The sequence below is a fragment of the Diadema antillarum genome, unplaced genomic scaffold (assembly GCF_040938485.1).
Source record: "Diadema antillarum isolate AM-2024a unplaced genomic scaffold, OU_Dant_1.0 seq00000648_RagTag, whole genome shotgun sequence".
Classification (NCBI taxonomy): Eukaryota; Metazoa; Echinodermata; class Echinoidea; order Diadematoida; family Diadematidae; genus Diadema; species Diadema antillarum.
In genome coordinates, this window is record NW_027271562.1 from 240,444 (window position 1) to 263,831 (window position 23,388).

Genomic DNA, 23,388 nt, shown 5'->3' on the forward strand with positions numbered 1-23,388 from the left:
TCAATGGAATACCGCTGGTACATAATCCTGCCCTCGACCATTAAAATTTGAAGGGAACAAAATAAGTCCAGAAAATTGCAAATCTGCTAACGAATGAAATTACGACGCGCCCTTGTCCCATGATTACTATTTTACACCGACAGTTTTATTTTTTTTTTAATAAAAGCATTCAAGCTAGATTTCAGACCATGATTTAAAATGCGAGAATGTCATGGAGCACTAATCAAGGTGTCCGCCATCACGACGTTGATTTGTCTTTGGGATGCAGTCGTTCCATCAAGGCGTCCAAAACTTTCACTACATTCCTCTCTGTCCTGTCCTTGATGTGCCACCACTTTGTCTCATCACTGCGGTCGTTTGGCGGGAAAAAGTAGTCGCCCTGCTTGGCGCGTAGTTCCTCGGTGAAGAGTTTCTCGGGCTTTATCACGTTTTTACACGTCCGATCATTCCTCGCAATGTCTCTCAAGCGATACGCAACGATATCAACGCCCTCTGGATGCCAGATCGATTCTTGATCGTCGATGTCGTCTGCGTTGGTCGCCTCCCGCACGCATCGGTTCAGGAGTCGCGCGTTGAGAAGTCGCAACGTCCGCACATCCCGCTGCATGCGCTCATAACCGTATCTACGCACTCGCGTCCAGAACGTGTCATTGAAGTACTGGTAGAGTTGTGAGTCGCCGTAATTCCACTTCTTTAGCAGGTTCTGCACGAACGGTGTGACTCGGCGCGTCTTCTCGCGCGCGTTCAGTTTCAGGTACAAGATGTCGTCGTAGTCCCAGCAAAGGAGCTGCTTGAGAAGAATCAACGACTCGTCGAAATATTCGGCGATCATCACCAAATGGAATCGCATCTGGACCTCGAGGATGGTATCGGCAATTCTCGACTTGCTGTCCATCTCGGTTGGCTCCAGGCCGAGATCGTACAGCAGCGGATTCCGGGCGTAGCGGCGGTGGACGTTCATATCGGACGTGCTATAATACTTGGTCGGTTCCTTGAGGAAACTCCGGATGGAGACCGGGTGGGTATCGTTGCCGAAGTGGACGGGGAGTTCTAAGTATGTGTAGATAGACTCGAAGAGAGTGAGAGGGTCCCGTAGGATAGTGACGTAGAGAGAGTTGGCTGGCATCAAGGTCGCCACGTCTGAAAGCAAGATTATCGTATAGGTATAGTGAGCTGATTAAGTCTGAAAAGCGTATCTAATGCGAATGTTACAATAGCAGCCTGTGAGATGGGTCCTATTCATCACGCATCATCATCTGTACCTATAATATTTATGATGAGGTCATGAAGATTTCTCCCTTCTTCGATTCATCATTTACCTATACGAAAGGTTACCAAGTATCATCATAATAAAGGATCATCTTTGCAAATTCAAATCAAGTCGGGAGACTTCCTCATGTCTACGGACGATTCCTGATATAACGGAGTCCTCGTGACAGGCAGTAAAACCCGCCGCACACTGTACGACTCACGCCTATACGACAGACAGACTTTGGATCTGAAATAAACAAGCGTGTATGTTCTGAGACTATTGTGATTTATTTCGGATCCAAACTCTGTCAGTCGTATAGTCGTGAATCCTATAGTGTGTGGCGGGCCTTGTATGAGTTGTATCAAGATTTTGTTACAGCCGAACAGTAAAGTAAAATATATGAGTGATCATATTTTCACCTGATTTTTGCTTCGCTAATTGTAGTGAAAATTTCGTTATAACCGTGTTCGTTATAACTGAAGTGCACGGTGTTACAGATCGAGGAGGCCCCTTCAATCACCATCTCGTATCTAAAGACCACCGCACACATACGACTTTCGGTCGCACTGCTAAGCGACTTTGGATCTGAAATAAAGACAACCAGGCGTGTCTATTCTGAGGCTAATGTGATATATTGATCCAAGGTCTGTCAGTCGTGCTATCAAAAGTCGTATATAGTGTGCGGCGGCCTAACCATGACCTGACCTGGTTTTTGGCGTGTCTATTAATCGCCTGCCGTCAGTAGCATGGATTTTTCGTTCTTATTTTGTTTGTCTGTTTGTTTGTTTTGTTTTTTTTTTTTGTTTTTTTTTTTTGGGGGGGGGAACAAACAAACAAACAAGATGTGCTTCCACAATCACTGGAAAGATGACATGGACAATTGTGTTCGTATTTTTCGGCGGACGGGGCTTTATCACTGTCTCACGTTTTTTAAATGTTGACAAGCGTTTCCTGGACAAAGTATCGGTTGAGGGTATATAAGCCTAAACAAACGTTTCTTCGACGAAAATAAGCCCGAAAGGTGAAGTGAACAGAATGAAGAAACAGGCGATGTGGATTGGTCGGATATAAAGCTACTTGCTGTATTATAATATCTTGCCCTCTACATACGACCTCATCCACAAAATGCGTCCATCTTGCATCGAAACCGCTGAGACACTTTTCCCTTCATGAACGTGATGATGAATCTAGCAGATTTCTGCGCTCTTATTGACTTCAGTGACCTCTTGACACAAGATATGACGAGAGATTTTACCCGCACGAGACAGCTGCTTTAAAGGGGTTGTATAGTTTCGGTTGAGACCTAACTTCAGGTTTTAAACTTATTTTTTCAGATACTGTGAAACCTGTTATGGAATATGAAAGAGCCTGTAATTCCAAGAGGTATATTCAACGTTTACTTGATGAAATTAGTTTTGAAATGGCTGAGATATCCGAAACAGAGCAATCCAATAAGGTAGGACCCACTTTTTATTAGGATCGCTTTGTTTTACTTTGTTTTTGGATGTCTCGGCCATTCCAAAGCCGATTTTCGTCAAATAAAGTTTGAATTCTTCTTAGAATGGTATGCTTTGTTCTATTTTATAAGTGGTTTCTTGGCATCTCACAAAAAGTTAAAGGCCCAATCCTCATCTCCATCAATACTATACCATCCCTTTAAATTCAGGAGGTGAAAGTTCAGCGAAAATCTAATTAAAATAACAGAAAACATGATTTTTGTTTGATTTTTTTTTCTTGGGGGGGGGGGGATAATTCAAATGTCACTTAGCCAGCTACGTCGGTGTCCTATGGGCATGTATACAGGAAGTTGGCATGATAGTCACGACATGACTGCAATTTATTTTGTGAGTATAGTTTCATTTTGTTTTGTAAATAGAATATAACCTGTTACATTCTCCATCATTCCCAAAAGAAGAAGAAAAGTCGTTGCTAGGTTGTTTAAATTTTAGCTAATCTATTAGCCACATACAGTTGAAATGGACTTATTAGCTGACGCATGTCCATTGCTGTTTGCCGCAGATACAAAAAAGAAAGAAATAAATTAAAACAAAAACACAAGAGGCAATACAGCAAAAGGGGTCACAAACGGTCAGGTGATGAGTATCTAAACTGGTAGTGTTATTGAAAGAACAGAAGGTGACGGCGAGTTGATTACACCATTCTGCAAAAAGAGACTACTTTTTTTCTGTAATCGCTAAACACTGACGTCGCTGCATACCCAAGATCACTACAAACAGACTACTAGTAAAAATAAATTTGGCTATTTTAAGCTAAACAGAATTACGTGTATCAGAAGGCAGTCCCTGAAGTGCCCCAAAAGTTTTCAGTATCGGGCAAAAATTAGAACCTCACCTGCAGCATGGAATCTGGCATGGTGCGCGAACATATTGAATGGCCGTTCCCTCTCGATGAAACCCGCGGGAACGTCCCGACTGGCGTTGAACCTGCGGATGAGGTCGAACAGGTGTGTTCTCGCTGGAAGAAGAAATCGGAGGTCATTCTTCTCCGCGTGCCGAAACATGATGTTCTGCACTGTGGAGCTTGCGCACTTGTGCGTCTTCCAGAATACGATGTTGTGCTGCGGATGACACCCGCCCCAATTCGACACCGTTCCCCTTTTCTCGGATTCCCTGCCTGAGCTGGAGGGCTTCTTCGCTGGTGGAGCCGCCTGGTCGCGCCCTTGCCCCTGCCCTGGTAATGCGTTGCTGTTGGCTGCCGCTCCAACATCCACACGCGATATTGAGACGGGCGTGTTCTTTCGAACGGAATTAACAACCGGGAAGGTGTCGGGCCTGATCTGACCGTTCTCCACATCGTTTTCAAAATCCTTCTCCGGACGGTTCTCTAGATTGGCCCCTAAGATACAAAACCACAAAGAGAGATACAATAGCTGAGGTTAACACCGAAAAAAAAAATCTTCATTGAATATAGACTAAAATACAAGTTGTATTGATTTCAAAGTGAACATCGCTTTAATAACAAATAATTATGATGATATATATATATATATATATATATATACAAATGTAAATACAACAAATGAAATATTCCCTGTGGGCTATATACCGGTACGCACTTTACAATTATCCATTGCAAGCACATTGAAACATACACAAAAATATTAACATATTACATTCCAAGTGACCGGGATAAGGTTCTATGGTCATGTAAACATAAAAGACACAAGCTGTATACATTGATGTAAAGCTGAACAAAAATATTCACTTTACAAATCAATAAGTCTTGGGGAAGATTAAAATAAAGCAAGTATCCCTGTAGCAGACTGACGAATATGCTGTGGTATTTAATTTCATAATCATGGGGCAGCAACCGAAAAGGACCTGGTACCATACAATACTAACTTTATATGGGAACAGAGTGAAGTGATTGATGGTGTGACTGCGTGTGCATGATGTATTGTGATGGGAACAGGTTGGAGAACCATTATTTTGCTTGACATAATGTGAACTATATTAACATTTTGTACGAATAAACGAAATCACTGCGGTTTCTTTCGGGCAGTGGGCAATTTGTTGACTGTTCTTTCTGCACATGGTGTCATAGTTTCCACCTGCTCCGAATGTTTGAGTCATTTATAGTCTTTTACTTCAATGAAAATTCCCTTTGCCCCCCCCCCCCCCCCCCCCAGTGTACCTCTGTTTTAGCGTAAGCTTATAATAAGCGTAAAAGTTGATTAGTCAGCACTGTGGTCACTTGTGTCTAGGTCCCTCGTATGAACTTTTTTTTCCATTATGTTCTCTTTCATATGAATAAATATTCCAAACCCTGACTTCTCAATCGTAACTATTGAACCCGTTTAGAATATTTTTCGTATTATTTTAAGTAATAATGGTCTCTAGTCGTTGTTTAAAGGCAGGCAAACCTCAGACGTATTGCCGAGTTGTCATAAAAATATTATTGTGAAAGACTTGTACTGCATCACAGTGGAATAACTCGAGCAAACTAGGAAGCAGCTCTTATACTAGAGTAACCTCGGTCCCGTGTCATAAAACTTGTTGTCAGTAACAACTGCCATCACATTTCTATGACAAATTTGCTCTCAGCCAATCAGATGCAAGGATTTCAGTAGCTTATAAGAAGTATCGTAACTTGTAATTGATAACAAGTTATATGAAACGGGGCCCTGGTTCCATCATCAAGTTTGACGCCCGACGTACCTTGCCCCGTTAGACATTAAAGGTAGGGAATCCGTTGTGTAAATACAAAGGTACGTTGAAGAGAGTATCATTTTAGAAACTCCCATAAAGTATTGAAAGTGGAAGGTAACATTTAGTACATTTTTATTGACCGTTAGATTTTGAATTGAATTTTTTTCGGGGCTCACCGTAAATTCCAGTACATTACTAGGCTACCTTTGCAGACTCATGCACTGCATGTGTGTCCATCATGTATATTTTGTGAAGAAAGTTCATCAAAACTTACAAACATTTCTATATACATTCTTGCCACACACTCTTTATGTTATTACATCAGCTCTTATATTTTTAGATTTGTGTTTATAGATAAAAAATACAGAAGACTGCAACAAAAAGGCTTAAGTGTGGCTGACACACAGAACTACTGAGTAGTTGAGTTTTGTGCATTATTCAAATTGTAGATAACTGTTGACTTCCAAATTTCTCAGCAGTGGACTAAACAAGTCCCCTGAGGTTCATATTTAATGTTTTGCTGCATTTTGGGAGGTCTGTAAAAGGTATCTCCTACCTTTAAGCCCTACTGGCATGTTCATAGAGGTGAAATTAAATTTCTATGCATGTTTCCATGGCAACCTCGGCGCTTTGCTGAGATTGACACACCAATCAGCAACTGAAATATACTGTATACATGCAAAATCAGTGTCGGCCCCGGAAAATAATCGGGGAAAATGTCGATGGAATGTAAAGCTCAATGACATTCCAAGGTATTTTGCATCAGAAAGGTAACGAATAATATCTATGAGCACATTTTCAAACTTGTCTGACTCTTATAGTCTTTCTGCAACCATGGAACCAAGATTAAAGGGGCATTCCAGAATAATTCATAATTTCACATCATGTAGTAATAGGCCTACATAAATCGACAGTTCCATGTACAGATTTGTGGAATTTATTGTGGTCCTTGAGTAGAGAAACCAATACTCTCAAAGATCTTTTACAAACAAATTACACTGAACAGTGCTGATGACATAGGAGCCTCACATAGTTCATCCATGTAAGCGTAATTTCATTACAATACCGCTTGCGTAACAAGATCACCTGTGTATAGAATCTACGCATGCCTTCTTCTTTTGTTCTGCTTCCTTGAGCCCCAGCTCATGCATTCTTAAGGTGAGGCTGCCATGATTGTCATCATCCTTGTTCACTGCAATTTGTTATAAATTTTGAAAGCATTCACATTCCTCATCCCAATCATAAATTCTGAAACTCTGTACTAATTTACAGTTGTTCAAATGTAAAAGTCTGAAAATCGTCCGGAGGTTTCCTTTAAACATGTACAGAGTAGAATGTTCCTCAGGCGTGACGAAATGCCGCTAATGAGTAGAGAGGAAACCTCGCTGTCTTCCTTTAATAATCTCGTCCTTCCACCTGTTACTCCATGAGTTGCTTAACCTCGATAACAAATACTGCATGTACTGACATATCGCTTCTAAACATTACGAACCGCGCGTTAAACATCATCTCTGCAAAATTACCGGAAGAAATAATAATTACTTCATTGCGCGTCAATGCACGCAATTTCTTCATTTATTTTGTACTTTTATCATAATTTTACTGTCACTTAAATCGAATTGAATGTTCTACCTGCATACATTCATATCTGCCTAGTTTGTGAGAGGTCTGTCGCTAGTAGGTCTATTAGTCATTCATTTCCTGCTTTTCACTTGTACAGTCTACTCGAAATGCGCAATTTATATCCACTCTTCAACAACCTTTTAGTCCGTTGTTTACGTCAAAATTATTTGAGAACAATCAAGTCTTGAAACACAATTTATCGTTATCTATATATACTCCAGACCAAATTGCGGCAATTTATTTCGTTACGATATTTTCGAAAACGGAAAACTTTGATGAAATTCAACGCTTCTAGCCCTCCCAATCCATTACACTGTATGTAAAACTGTATTTCAGTAACGAATATAAAATATGTCAGAAATGCTGCGACAGTATCCAACAAGAAGGAAAGTGGCAAGGGAATAAAAAATCGCCAGTAACAAAAGGTACCCTTAATGGAAAATTTTGATTAGCTTCTCCGACTTTCATCGACGAACGTGTTTCTGCCATTGCTCATTGCTCTCCATATACACCTGAATTAAAAAAAAAAAACAACAACAACAACACACACACACACCTTGGCTGAAAAAAAAAAACAACAGCAACAAAAAAGATAAACCAAAACAGGAAATTGACTCGGGAAATACCCTTTTTGATATGCACCCAACGTCTACTCACGAGGTCTAGCTAATGCAATATTGTGAAAAATGGTGTCAAAGCAACCGTGCGCAAGACTTTTATGACAATTATTGTTTGTAGTACGGGATTATTTAGCTCAGTCCGTAAATGTCAGACAACGATGATTATGTATATAAAGATATTATGTAGTAGATCCTATTCAAATGATAACGGGACCACATATTCATTTTGTCTAACACATAATTTTGTCCGGTCTTTAGCGCAGCACTTTCACGTCGCGATAGTGACCGAGCGAGTATTGCCCATCGATTCACTTACTTGTGAAAATGTCTGGGCCGTGGAATTATATCAAACTATACAAGGATCCATCCTTCGTCATTTTTAGTACAAATAATACACATCGTTTTCCTCAGGTATTAGTATAAATTACCCACACTCTGTACCTTCGAAACAGTTCTATCAGCCTCAGTTATCGCCTCGCGCGCATTATGGGCTGTTCCAAAAGTACCATGTGCATGTGGGTTATTTTTTACTAATGCCATCACTGTTGTGTTGTATAATCATCCCGCGCTCTGCAAGTGCGTTCGGGCAGGTGCATGGTGAAAATGCGGGATTAAAGTAATATTAATTTTGATGTTATGACAGTCACTCATGCGCTGGTTGTGGAATGACGTTCTCGAATGATTCCTTCCTTATATGCCATTGCTCAGGGCCGGTCATCGCCTGATCGCGAGCGGCTACCACGGATACGGTCGGCAAGCCAAGCTGAACCCGCTGAAGGTCATCCCTCCCTTCATATTTCGTCCAATTCCTGATCACTCTAATATCAAAGAAAAATTAATACAGTTCCTTACTTACCTGGCCATTGTTCAGGGCCGGTCATCGCCTGATCGCGAGCGGCTACCCCGGATACGGTCGGCAAGCCAAGCTGAAACCGCTGAAGGTCATCCCTCCCCTCATATTTCGTCCAATTCCTGATCACTCTAATATCAAAGAAAAATTAATACAAGAAGGTATCTTTGATATCATATTTATCTGTCAGTATGCATTAAAGTTTTATAGATAAATCAACAACAACTTGATTGAACCCTTGAAAGCAGTGTCTGGCAAACACATACATGTTCCTTTAGCACTGAAGTAATCTCGGGGTCAGATCCTACGAGACCGACACTCACGAGTCAAACAGCCCACGAGTCATACAGCCCATGAGTCATACAGCCCACGAGTCATACAGCCCACGAGTCATGCATCCCACGAGTCATACAGCCCATGAGTTCGACACTGGCAAATAAAGCCCATGAGTTTGACACTATACAGCCCACGAGTTCGACAGATACAGGCATACATGACCTGTGCCGGTCTCGGCGTGGGCCTTGTTTGCTTTAAATAGTGTCGAACCAGGGAGGTTGCACCTCCCTGGTCGAACTCATGGTCAGCATGACTCGTGGGTGTCGGTCTCGTGACGTGCACCGGTATAACCACATAAAAATTACTATCATTGAAATGACCCTCGAAAGACTCGAGAGAGCTACGAGAGGTGCCATAGCAAATTCAGATCCACCTCATGAAACAACAGTATTTCCTTCCATTGTATACACAACTGGCAATTGCAGTAGGCCTACATCTGCTGTATGTTACAGTGTGCAGATTGCTGCTGAATGTAGTCAGACATCCGCGTCTGGCTTCCAGGGTTGGCTATTTTTGATTTGGCAAAATAAAAGTGATTTACACCGTTGTGTTTGACATCTCTTGGCGAAAGCCCTACTTTGGCACATGATTAGCCTAAGCAATTGCCTGTCCGTTATACAGGGTGATTCAGGTTCATCAAGGCCTGACAAAGTGAGCTCGATCGCTGCCAACTGGCAAGATTACATAGTATACATCCACTTCTTTGTAATGTGTATACTATATTTTGTCATTAGTGCTCTATTGCAGTTAATATATTTGCTTTCTAAACATGTATTGGTTATTCACGGGGATATATTTTCATTATTTCACAAGCATGAATGCAGAGCCACCATTAAGAACATCGCAAGGGCTTATTGAAATAATAAAATAAAATTGTATTATACAATGTGTATTGTCACCACTGTTTGACCATGACAAAATGGTTTTAATGACGGTAATGATAATTTACTGATGTCGTGATATCAATAATGTATACAGTTGCATGTCGTTTGATGTTCGTCTACTTAGCTCTTTCCCCCATCGTTAGAAGGACTTTAAGCACGGCGGCAAAGCCTTGATACATGTACCAAGCCAAGAGGGTGTCTTCTTTGTTCAAAGTAAACCTTCCATCACGGCTAGCCTTTGGTCTGAGGGATTTGCAGTTTAATCCATATACCATACCCCACACCCGGCGCAAAGTATCTGCGTCAATACACTCTCCCTTTTTACAAAATGGTGCTATACGATGAGCTCAAATTAAATTCAGGGCCCAATAAACCAGGACAAACACTGTACTACCAGGGAGGTTTGTCTCACCTCCCTGGTACATGTACTACCAAGGGTGCCCCATACATCGCGTGTAGATAAATCCGACTTCAGAGCACTCTAACAAAAATGGTGGCCATAACTGGGGGCTTTCAAAGAAGAACAAAAGCATTTCAATGGCTTATGCAATGAGCCAGGTGCGTTGCTATGTCAGTGCATAGATTATCTTTTGTTAGGCATACTTGAAGCCCCCAGTTATAGAAATTGCCATAAAAAACAGTACCCAAACCGAACTGGTCTATATACAGTACTGACAATCTTCCGACAGCCCTGTGGAGCTTTAACCTTAGAAGCGTGATCGAGTTGTTTTCTTCACGTCAGCAGTACATAAGAAAGTGATTATAATAGAAGGCCTGCAGCTTGCTCAGTCACGCGTTAGAGCTGTATTTCCTTTTTAGACACTGCGTTACCTTGGTTTGTTCGTTTGTTTACGGGCTTTGATCGTGAGTTCCTTGTTCTTCCTCATCTCTCCATGAACGAGACAACGACGTTAAAGAAAACAATGAGCTGCGCTGTCTATACCGTAGTTTGCTTCACAAAAGCAAAGACATCTGTAGGGGGCCCGCCACACAGGGGGAGCAAAATCACGACAGAGTGAGAACACTCGGGACACGCAGACAAGATATCTTCGCAAGTCATGCTGTTCAGTTTGTACTCTGGCTTTCGGCCAACCACGTCCTTCGGGGAGTTCATGGAGCTAAGGAACCGGAGTTTGACAAGGGAGGTGGAAATGGGGTTGCACCTCCCTGGTTTGATGGCAAATCCGTTCCGTAGTATACGTTGACCCACTCAACAAACAGACCGGGAGAAGTTTGCTCGACATCAAAATAAAGTCATCGACTTTAAAAGTTGTACAGCGATACAGTATTGGCCGCCGAGTTTATTGGAAAAACAAAATATGCGTTCAAACTTGTGGTCTTCACCAATTTCTGTTGATTATTTCACGTAAAATGATGATGGTGATGATGGCGGAATGTGATTTCGTTTAATGTGTTTGTTTGTTTGTTTTTGTTTTTGTTTTTGTTTTTGTTTTTGTTTTTGTTTTTGTTCTTGTTCAGAGAAAGAACAATGAAAATAAAGGGAATTTTTTATGCTCACTGTGGCTGAAGCATATGGTTGGAAGTACAATGTATGTACTAGCAACAACACAATATCAACAACATGCTGTGTTGTAAGAGCAATTCCCTCACCAGAGGTCCGTTTCATGAAAGTCTTATGAGAGAATTTTCGCTCATAAGACACACATCTTTCATGACATGGATTTGAAAGTCTCTGCATACTTATGAGCGACTTAGCCATCCTGAGGTTTACAAAGACTTTTATGTCATGACTTCATGAAACGGAACCCTAGTAATAAGTAAGAAAATACATACAGTATATCTGCGGTCATCTATTTTTTTGAGGAGGTGGCTGATTTTTTTTTCCACCTCTAGCCACAATAGCACTATTTACTCCCCTCCCCATCCAAATAGGTACCTTCTCGCTCCGTCACGAACCCTTTACTGAAGTAGAGGTAAATAGGGCGGAGGACCGATTGATGCGCAAATAGTCGCCGCATTGTTTTGTTTCCATGGTGATGAGATGAAAAACTTATCAAGGCTACACATGCAGGTGAAATTCAAAAGACCTTAAAACAACACGTCTTCTCGCACTTGTTTGTGAGAGAAGGAAAATTTGGTTATTGGCCTTTAAAGTCACATGAAATGTTATATGTTATGTTGCGGAATGGTTTATATTTAGCAACACTGATCGTCTCAGCTATACTGATTGTATGCCAACTTCCGCGCGCCAATGTCATTACGGTAAAGTAATTTAAAACAAAGATAGTTTACTTTATTGAGGATGAACGTATCAAATGAAAACCCCAGTTATAGCTACGATGGCAAATGCATGTACATTTCAACTAAATCTGGCATGTAGTGGTTCCCTATTGTGATTATATCAAAAATCATAAATATAATGACACATTGTACTCTGAATTTTGTTAAGAATAACAGTTAATTCAATCACAATATGAATAGGCTATATATTCTGGAGACTACACAGCACGTGAATTTGGAAAGGGGTGTCCAAGCGAGCCGCTTAAAATTATTCAATCATAGTTCTTTTTTTATGTATTATAAATGCCAGTAAAAGGAAAGCGCTGTTCCGAAGTACTTGTAAGAGTATGAATGGCTATAATCGTATAATGAACTTTTGATTTATATCCACTCGAGGAAATGCTTTGTTACCGAATAGGACTATATCTTATATTCAATGAAATACACTTACATCTATACTGGTTAGGCGATTAGGAAGGTTCTTAGGCAGTAAAGTTGACATTCAAGTACAATTAAAGAGAACGCTAAATTTTTACTTCCCAAATATGAAGACCAGAATGAGATTGTCTGACATGGGAAATACAGTGATGGGGACTAGAAAAGGCGGTGTCCCTTTAAGGAACGCAGGAGAGGAAACGGCCCAGCGGCGGTCCAAACTCAATCCCATGTAGGGTTATTCATATACATGACCGTATGAGTCTATACATCTGCAGTGTGTATAGCGCCAGGAAGACATTGTGTGAAGCCATGAGCATTTCATGTCACTCGTCAGAAGTGAGAGGACTCGTACTAACAGGGTCAAATCTGGTTACCACCTGCGTTCTATTTGAGTGAAATGTTATAGCCTTCCACCAAGGCGCACGGATAAATATTTCCGGGTAAGCTGCTCGCTGCTCGCAACTACACACAGCCCTGTATGTCGCAGCACAGGTCGGTGAGGGGCTCTTTTCTGAAGAGCTAAATATCTGAACATTGTCTCACTCGAGAGTGATGGGCTAATGTAAATAAAATAGCGATCAAATTATAATCCCGGTCTTTCTTTTTTCCAGAGAAGCCTCTTTAGTGCTGTCACTGCTCTACCAGAGGGCACTTAGTACCCTCACTTCGCCAAGCGCCCATTATTATACCTGGATCGAGAGGGAGCACATGCACATCGTGGGTAAAACCATCTCGTCCAAGGACGTATAGGCACTTGAAGGGATTCGACTTCGGATCTCCGCACGAAAGTCAAGCGTCTTATCCGTTATACCCACAATTGCGTTCGATCAGTGATATTCCATTCCGCCATGCCTCCGTCACCACGGCTGATTAAATTCATCAATGTTGCATCGTACATTATGAACGAATCGCGCAGGGTGCATACAATGCTACCATGTAAGACTCTTACAGCATTAAAACTTGCTATTGTTATAACCGTACATGTATTCACAATATATCTTTGGAATAGGCTTTATGCATCAATAGCATTCGTATCCCGCTCTATAACTGCTCCCACCGAGTCATAGGATTAGTAGGAAGGCACAATAATAATGAGAACAATAATATTGATGATTATAATGATAGTATATAGCCAGTATGATGATAATGGTTATCATAAAATATATAGGACTACATACTATATAATATATATATATATATATATATATATATATATATATATATATACAATTCTTCTCCTTCTTTTTGAGGCGCTGATTTTTTTCACCGGAAACAAATCAATTCATTCGAATATACCTGAAATTTAATACCAACATAAGAAACATAACTACATTTCAGTTTTAGGAGGTACATGAGCTCGTATCTCCTTTGGCAGTCACTTAAATTGAGGAGAACATTAAATTTTCTCTTCCAAAAGATCAAGACTGGAATCAGATTTGGTCCGACATGGGAGATAACAATAAATGATGGGGACACACGGGAAGCGGCATTGCAGGAAATGAGCCGACGTCTAGTCTAAACTCAGTCCGATGTGGGATTATTGTCGTGCAGGATCGTTAACTTGGTCCATACATCTGAACAATACAGCGCCAACACGACCATTCTACAGATACTAATCTCAACCACATTCATTTCTTTAATCGTCACCACGATGTGGTTATTCTTTATGATGATAGAGATTTGAGATCATTGAAGGTAAATGTTAAATGGATTTTAAAAAGATAACAATTGGCAGTGCTGACTCTTCAAGAAGCTAGAAATTATTTTCCTCGACACCATCATGGGGGTCACAATCATATCCTCCCTCCTCCCCACTCCCCCTCCCCGCCCCCCTCCCCCACTCCCTCACTGACGACGTTCGCTTGATCTGTCTCTACCCGAGTGCCTTATTTCCGGCGTTCATGCATCATACTGTGTTTTCCATTACGATTAACTCTAAAACACTAACACCGCTTGGCAGGCCTGAGAAGGCAGCTGTTCATCATTAATTAGCTCGCTTCCAAATTCCTCACACTGTAGTGTACTGAAGAAGGAAGAGAAATAACGGAGATAGTTATCAGGCAACATAACAACCTTCATCCATCAACAACAGCTTGGTAAAAATATCCATGATAAATATGGAATGATTGCTTCGCCGGGGAAAGTTTTGCTTTACGTTAAAGATGATGAATCCAATTCCTCGGCTCTTCTCATCAATATCTGCCTGCTCCGAAGCAAAACCAGATTGCCAATTTCCCTCATCCGGCTATACATGTATTATAAACCCCATCAGGGTCTAGTAGTTTGGTGGAAAGTGACTGGCTGAATTATTAACTTAGTAAATACATCCATACATCAATCAATCAATTAGTATAAATTAATTTCCTTATCACCACTTGATGGTGTACACAATTTCTATAGAATGTAACGACTGAAGGTTTTCAAAGATCTGGTGAATTGAGATGCTGTTTGTAAACAGACACAAAATTAGAAAATTACAGCAGTTGAAACAAAACACGGATTTTTAACAAAATACCCATCATTTCCACCAACAAAATAAGAAAGCTGAAAACACTCAAAATTAGCCGGCTCGCAGACAAAAAAAAAACAAATAGATGATTACCGATCAGCTACACCCGATGTTTTGCCTCGGAGATTTCCATTTTGGCCCTGAACGTCTGTGATCACCGTCAATCGTCGACGAGAACTTCCACCCAACTCTGACGTCGACAGAGGACTGTACGACGACGATGACCATGACGAATAGAAGAGCACGGAGAGAACCAGACTCGTCATTGCCACTGCGAAGAGAGCAACCCGACGTCGAATTCGGAAGAAAGGCTTGAAAGCCATGGCGTAGATAGGCCCTATAGAGAGCAGCAAAGCAAAACGAGGCCAGTGCTCAACGACGAGGCTTTAGGCAAGTCGTAGTGGTGGATGAGGCAGGCGTTTGTGACATCGTTCCCTCGTTCGACGTCACGGAGTCACTCGTACGAGCTGACACGCGCCAGCAGTGAGCGTAATGCCACTGATAAGGTTGCCATCGATCCGGCGACGATCTGATAACAACAGCAATTTCAGCAGTCACCACCAATATCACACATGACGACAATAATATTCACGATTACAGAAGCCCACGGGCAGAAGCCATGCACATAACAAGAACAGGCGAAGAAGCTCACGCCGAAGATTCTATCGTAATTAGGGACATTAACAGGACAAAGGTGTCATATCCGCCAGGGATTACATAGTAGAGCAGGTTGTTTGCTAACATTCGATTCGATGATGCGAGATTGGTAGACGGAAAAGAGAACGAAGTTGTTGAGGTATATCGATTCTCAGTATTGGCAGTCCAATGAGTCAGCGTAGACCGAGAGAAATACTTCGGAGTCTACATTGAGGATGTTCTCTGTTCCGTCCAGCTTGCAGTGTTTAATATGACAATTCACAGAGGATATGTCTGATGTTTAAGAGATGGCTGCTGCAGATGAATCAGCGGAAAACAACACAGTCACTCAGGTCAGCTGCGACACAATAAACGTCAACAATGTTGTAAATCTTAGGGCATAGGGAGAGACTGAGTAACAGACACAGTTCGTGGCAGAATGACGGAATATTCACGCTACACGTTCCCACAATTTCTGTTCGTGGACCGCCGAACAAGAACTTCTACTCGAATGAGTCTGCAGTCGTTCGAAGTGGAAAGTGATCTCACCCTCTCTCGCGAACTCGACGAAATATTGCTGATCAGGGCTCCACCTCTATGGTTTGATGAAAGAGGCACTAGTATTTAGATACCTCCCTTGCCTTGTTAGATAGGCCTATGCTGGCTACAGCTGCATCTGTCTGTACTGCTGGCAAAGGAGGTACAGTTTATTGTCAAGAAAGCAGCCGTGAATACAGGACACCAGCAGAGAGCCATGTTAAAAAAAGATAGACTGGAAAGAAAGCGATCTTGATCACTTGCAAGACGGTATTCTCGCGCGACAGGCCTGACAGACTCTGTACATCATGCAGAAAGGAAGTCTGAGTTGAAGCTCCATGCTGTGTGTGTGTATATATGTGTGTGTGTGTGCAGTGCTTGTGTGGAGTACAATACCGTGCTGGCTTACTAAACGGCATCGCAGAAAATTCCACCGAGTCCCATTCCCCATTAGGCCGGTGAACTCGAGTAAGTTGAAGACGACGTGTATACATGTGAGGCCCGTAATGTCCTTGTTATGGTATATGACAGATGAATAATATCCCGTATACTCAGCCCAGCAGGCAGTGGAAATACGGAAGTATATAACATTCACACTCTCTGTCTTTTCAGGCCCATAACGAGGATATATACATACATACATATATAACATATGAAGACTTTGTTCGCAAAAACCGATAAGTCCATATTTGCCAAATGGAGATATTTGCGATTAAAGGTCAAGAAAAATAGAGAGAGTAATAAGAAAATTGTTGCTTCTTTTGACCATAACTTCAAAAATGTACCTTGATATATAGTGACCAATATATCATTTAAAAGGTATTATTTTGTACTTTATGACAGAGACCGTACTTCAAAAACTTCAAAAATGGACTTATCGGTTTTTGCGAATAAACTCTTCATATATATATCATGAAGGGGGTGTCAAAATTCAACTGAATTCGATTTATATAAGAATAATAGTAGACATTTATAGAGCGCCTTTTCCACTGGATGCAAACCGTTATGACATGTCATCCCTGGTCGCCATAGGAGATAAAATATATACAAAATACCAGGCAGTGACAGTATAAGTCCAGTGCACATTATAGGAACATCAAAATAGATAAGTCTTCAAGTTTTGTTTGAAATGATCAAGTGTGGGTGAAGATTTGAGAAGAGGAGGGAGCTTATTACACAGCCTAGGAGTAGAAGAAGAGAAAGCTGCATCTCCGGCTAGTTTTTTCGTGTGTGGTTGAGTGAAGGTAACGGATGATGAAAGACGAGTGCCCCTAGAGTGAGAGTGTCGTACCAGACACTCCCCAATATACTCTGGAGCTCTTTCTGTTAAAAAAACAACAAACAAAAGTCCGAACTAACCATATTTCGTTCAAATCAAAATTTGACAAGAGGTGACAGAGCAAATAGTATAGCAAGAAGAAACAGAGAGGAAATAGACACGAATCTGAAACAAACAAAAAAATGATATGACTGGGTGCATAACCTACATAACTGCCAATAACAGATATTATCAAATCTTATGTTTTCATACTTCTTGAACTGGAACTAGTGGACCTTTCTTAGGGAGTCAACCGAGTGGGGTAGGGTCTGCGGGAGTCGGGGTGGATATATAATACTATATAATATATAATATATAATATATAATATATAATATATAATGTATAATGTATAATATATGATATATAATATATAATATATAATATATTATATATTATATATGATATATAATATATAACATATGATATATAAAATAATTTTGCTGTTGGTCCTTTGGTTAGATTTTCAGCAAATAATGGTAGATCGAGGAGGTTCAAGTTCTGAAGTTCCAACTACAACATTATTATTCAAGCAGCTGTCAGTTTTCTGTGGATGTAAAAGAATTACTTTTGATGTTCGATGTTAATGAAGCCGCTATCTTTCTGAGCAATTTGAAGATTCATTTTGAACACTAATATGACATCGAGTATTATTCAGATTGTTTACGTATTAAATAAAAAACAATTTCCCCTAAAAGCGAAAGTCAATCCCGTCCACAAGCTTATGTGCAAACGTGTGGATCAGAGCTATACATTGGGAAAATGTTTGAAACTGCAAGTACCCTCCCTTAAATCCGATTTTATCACCTTTCCGCTTAATTCCGACAAATAAAACTGATACGGCATCATCTTCAAGTATATGTAGCTCTCTATTCATCAATATGTCAGATTAGTGTCCGGACATGCCAAAGCAGTCCAATAATTTTGATTTTAATTTCATCAATCTTTGCGCAATTTCTTTTCGCACATCACCATGTCTACACCATCATGTATCGCTCATCTTTCAAAAGTAGGGATTGCGAAAAGTAATTTCCATGATAAAGGTGTATCCATTATGCAATGACACATGAATCAATGTGCTCCTATCATTTTGTGATGAGGTATAGATCCAGTTTGGCTCAAACTTCTAATGTTTTGGGTGGAGGCATCGAAGAAGGGATCAAAGTAAATGAGAGAGTTGTGAATCCGTCTCTGGGTAGATATACACAGTTTCATGAAAGTTATCGTTACACCTTTTTTGTCAAGATGCCATAACGCGGGAGCCGGCTGTCATCTTTCAGAAGCAGAACAAAAATGGAAACATGCTCGGTGCACAGCTGTGCGCGATGGACGGCGCAAAATATTTTAAGAGTTTGGTTGCAAAACGAATTAACTCCATTCTTGTCAATTTGGGACAGTTGAGATTAGACCTGATAATAACAAAGAAAATGATCAGAAAATACAAATAATGTGGGATATTGTCAATCATAACTTCAGGAATATTCCTTGCTCGGCAACATTATCGTTGATTCGCTCCATCTGATGATAGACTCACTTCAAAATGTTAAAATATGACGTTTAACCCCGTTTTGGCATGCTTGGGTCAAAATCTTGTCTTTCCTCATTACTTTCTGGCTCCCTGACTTTGTGAAAGATTCATCGAGAGAAGTGGAATATCCTATGAATGTCCTCACTCCGTACAATCAGCTATTGTTGTTTTCTGGGAAGTACCAAGGATTTTTTCCCCTTTCCCAGTCGGTAGTTCACCCTGTCTTTCACAATGTGATGATGTGAGCTTAATTGGCTTGAGAGCAGGTCAGGTTGAGAAAAATCACACTTCAAATTATTACCACAGTTACGCCCCACTTGCCATCATGCCAAGATCGACATAAGGCATGATATCAAAACCAATACCATCATCACTGCGTTATCTTTCATTATTGTAATATGAATCATTTTTCATTAGCAAAACTGCAAAGTTTAATCAACTTTGGTATAGATCTAACCCTGGTAAGGAGAGTCTAGCTATTATATATGACATCATGCGTGCTACTGCCTGATCCCCCATAATCGATGCTCTGCATAAAGCAGAGATAACCGCACACAGTGCGCTAGAAAGTACGGACAGTGGGCGTGGACCAGTGCTGTATATTAAGACTGGCTACAGACCAACACAAGAGGTCGCTATTGTAGAAAGATCACCAGCAGGCATGACCGTATTCCTTCCTCTGCTGTGGTTACACTGTGTTTTGATGAAAGGTTTTGTTCCCCAAAAGGAAAAACAGAAAATGAAAACAGAATTGTATAATCATGTGTGATTTCAGCTTTTCTATAATCATGAGGTGAAATAATTAATGAAGTTTTAGTGAATGTATTTTTTATCAACAATCTCGTTCTATTAGATGTAATGTAATGTATTGTAATGTAATGTAATGTAATGTAATGTAATGTAATGTAATGTAATGTAATGTAATGTAATGTAATGTAATGTAATGTAATGTAATGTAATGTAATGTAATGTAATGTAATGTAATGTAATGTAATGTAATGTAATGTAATGTAATGTAATGTAATGTAATGTAATGTACAATGTAATGTATTGTGAATGTATGACAAGAGGAAAGAACTAATATCATTTTTTTTTTTATATATGGGTATTTTATTTTATTTTTTTCCCTTCTTCCTCCTTATGATTGTCAACTTTAGCTGATTATGTTAACAAATGATCCTAATTGATGTCTTAAGTTAACTCATTTGTATATATATCTGAAACCATTCCCCCTCTTAGAGATGGCATCATGAGAAGTGGGGGGTGGATTATAGTCTTAGGTTGTATATCCATGCATCTTTGAATTCAGTTTCAGTAAGTTTTGATTTCTCCGCTTCTATAAAAGAAATCAGCCTTATGTCAATATGAAAGATATTCACAAGTCATGAAAATATAAACAACAGTTACTTTTCAAAATAAACAATTGTGTAAAATAATACGTACATAATGCATGGTATTATATGAAATTTGCGCTGAAGTTAGGTTTTCCCTCGCGTGTGATACTTTCTGACGTTTTCTTTTTTTCCTTTCTCTCTCTTAGTATTTTTATCGATGATACCTGAAAATTCGTAAGATGTAAAAACAAGAATCATTGCGAAAGGATTTGTTTATTGTTATTTCATTGTTATTTACATTTGCCGTATAGTATGATATAATGATATATCACTATATTGCAAGGTATACCTTGCAAATTTTTTTTCAGGAAGTGATATCATAGACTCAAAGAAAAGGAGAGACAAAAAGAATGACGAGATAGTATTACTGTAGACAGTGAGAGAGAAGGGGTGCAGAGAGAGAGAGACCTTCAGACAGAGACAGACAGACAGACGAACAGACAGACGTTGATCCCCAAATTTCTCACCGGAATATCATTTCATAATTATCTTATATGGTTTATTTCCATTTTGTTTCGTTTTCTTCATTTTTCTTTTTCGGGTTATATACGATGTAAAAATTTTAACAATTAAGATTCAATGGCATTTTGTTTTTCTATTAATTTGTGTTTCTCAATTTTTGTTCGTCTTGTTCGTTTGACGAAGCTAATTAGCTTCCTTTTACAATGAGTGAAAATTCACAGCATTCCATTTTCACTGTCACATTCATTGTCCTGTTAATGAGCATAATAATTAAAGGCATGATTTACCATTTTGCAGATGAAACAAAAACCCAACTTAAATGCTTTAAAATAGTTCTAAAATGTGAGTTAGGAATAGAAACAACCAATGTAAAAATATGAATCAGTATGATTAATGTTATAAGTATATTGTTGAATATACAAAGTGGGAACAATAGTTATATTAAAAATGTTTCTAGACTAAACCGACTCTACAGTTATGGTTAGGTAAGAAAAATAGTGATATCTCCTTATAGTTTAAACTTTATTGCAGAATTTTACGTGGTAGGATGTTCTGTGATACAAGTGACCTACACATTTGCATCAAATCTGATCTCGAACATTTTTTAAATCACTACTCCCAATGGTAAACAGCACATTTATGGAATCTTACTTTCTTTGAGCCCCTTTCCATGCGAATGATGTAATTTGCAAATGCTACCACAATATTTAAAAACTAAAACCATTTTTCCCTTACCTGCATTCCATTATGTTAGAATCGTGACGTTTGGCTCTGCTGTGTACACCGCATTATTGTGTAATAATAATATAGACGTATATTACATGACGGCATATGTGCACGATCGTCAATATCGCATGTACCGGAAGACGGTATATAAGAGAAGCCGAGAAGGAGAAGGAAAAAACAAAAAAGTGCCAGGACCTGGCCTGAGAATTTCGCTGTTTGTGGAATATAAGCACTATTGTATAGTCGGACCACTTGGAACAGCACCAAAGCGCAGCCATAATGACGTTGGAGGACGCGGGTGTACCCGACCGAGTGCAAACACTCCTGCTCAGGACGGCGAGAATCCTCAAAAGAAGTATTTCATAGACGTCTCAGGTTCCAGGATGAAACACGACGTCATGTTAATCTCTAGTGACATCTTTTGATGATAAAGACAGTAATGATAATCATCATCACCACCGCCATCATCATGGTCATCATCATCATCATAGTCCTCATTGTATTCATCATCATCATAACAATGATTAGTTATGCGCCAATATATATTATCCATCATGAATAGATGCAGAGAAAGGCAGGCAGAAATTATGAAGAGAGATTTTATGAGAAAGAGGATGAAGGAGACATTTTACAAATATTTGACTTCAACCTTGTAGTGAAGAAATCATGTCCCTGAACAACATGGAATATCATTTTATCCGTCGATAATTTAGAATGGCAATTATTTAAGCTTTCCCCTATAACTCAAGCACTCAGGCACCTTTACATTTTTATACAATGATGGCTTTCCTTTTTATTTTTTAAAGATATACAATCCAACACTCATATCTTTTGCCAAAAATGTACCTATATAATAAAGTGTAATCCAGCTCCATGTTGAAAGTAATCGAAGATAATTATAGAAGTTTCTTAAAATTTGGATATGAAGAAAGTTAATGGACTTCAAAGTTCGCAGGCTTTCATGCATGAAGTGCTATGGCATATAGTACTCATGGTAGTAGCATCAGCACCTAGATACGAGTCACAGTCCCCGTAATCGCCCTGTTATTATACTCTTTTTTTATCTTTTATTGATATCAAAAAGAAAAACTTGAATATACTAATCGCATCAAATTATCATTGTCGTAGCCTATCAATTGTAACTTTAAGGGGACAAAAACTGAAAGTACTGAAGTAATATGAATTTTCGACGAGAGCATGATTTTTGCAACATTTTGTTGATGAAACTTCGGATAAAATTGTACCTTGTAGGATACCCTCTACATCAAAATCAACTTAGACGTGAACCTGAATCACACAATAGCAATAAGGAATAAATGCTAAACCTTAAAAACAATTCACACTGGACTTCTAGGTATGCTAAAGTAGGTATAGGTCCCATGCAAAGTAGATCCTATACTTTATAAATAATAAAGAGTAATTTCATGAAAAAAAGTTAATACTAAATGCTGTTATCAGCCACTAAGGAGTGAATAAATTCCTGACACATTAAACACATAGACGTCGAACATAATAGGCTATCAACAATGAATAACGGGCTCTGCACCCTGTACTTAATAATTTATAAAGCAACGAATTATTTCAGGAGACAAGAATATCTAGACATTTTGTTATGGCGTTTATAAGTTGTCAAGTTTTTGCGATGGGGTCTCTAGATTACACGAACAAGAAATTATATAGGGGCCTGCAGACGATGATCCCTCAAAATGTTATATATTCATTTGGGTCACGTTGGTCGTTGATATTTCAATTCAATTCAATTCAAACTTTTTTTTTCATTTTTCGAAAGGAACACAGACATTTCACTTTCTTTGGTAACAGAAAATAAGGTTAAATAAGCAAAACAAAGTAAACTGAGAAGAGTATA

General features: G+C 39.5%; 1 protein-coding gene across 1 annotated transcript; it reads right to left on the reverse strand.

Moving 5' to 3' along the window:
- Positions 1-238: 238 nt before the first annotated feature.
- Positions 239-15,245, reverse strand: LOC139736449 (galactosylceramide sulfotransferase-like). Its single transcript, XM_071647199.1, has 4 exons — positions 15,016-15,245; positions 8,521-8,645; positions 3,605-4,108; positions 239-1,140 (listed from the first exon to the last, which is right to left on the reverse strand). The coding sequence occupies exons 1-4, from the start codon at positions 15,243-15,245 to the stop codon at positions 239-241; spliced, it is 1,761 nt and encodes a 586-aa protein (XP_071503300.1).
- Between the last annotated feature and the right edge of the window lie 8,143 nt (positions 15,246-23,388).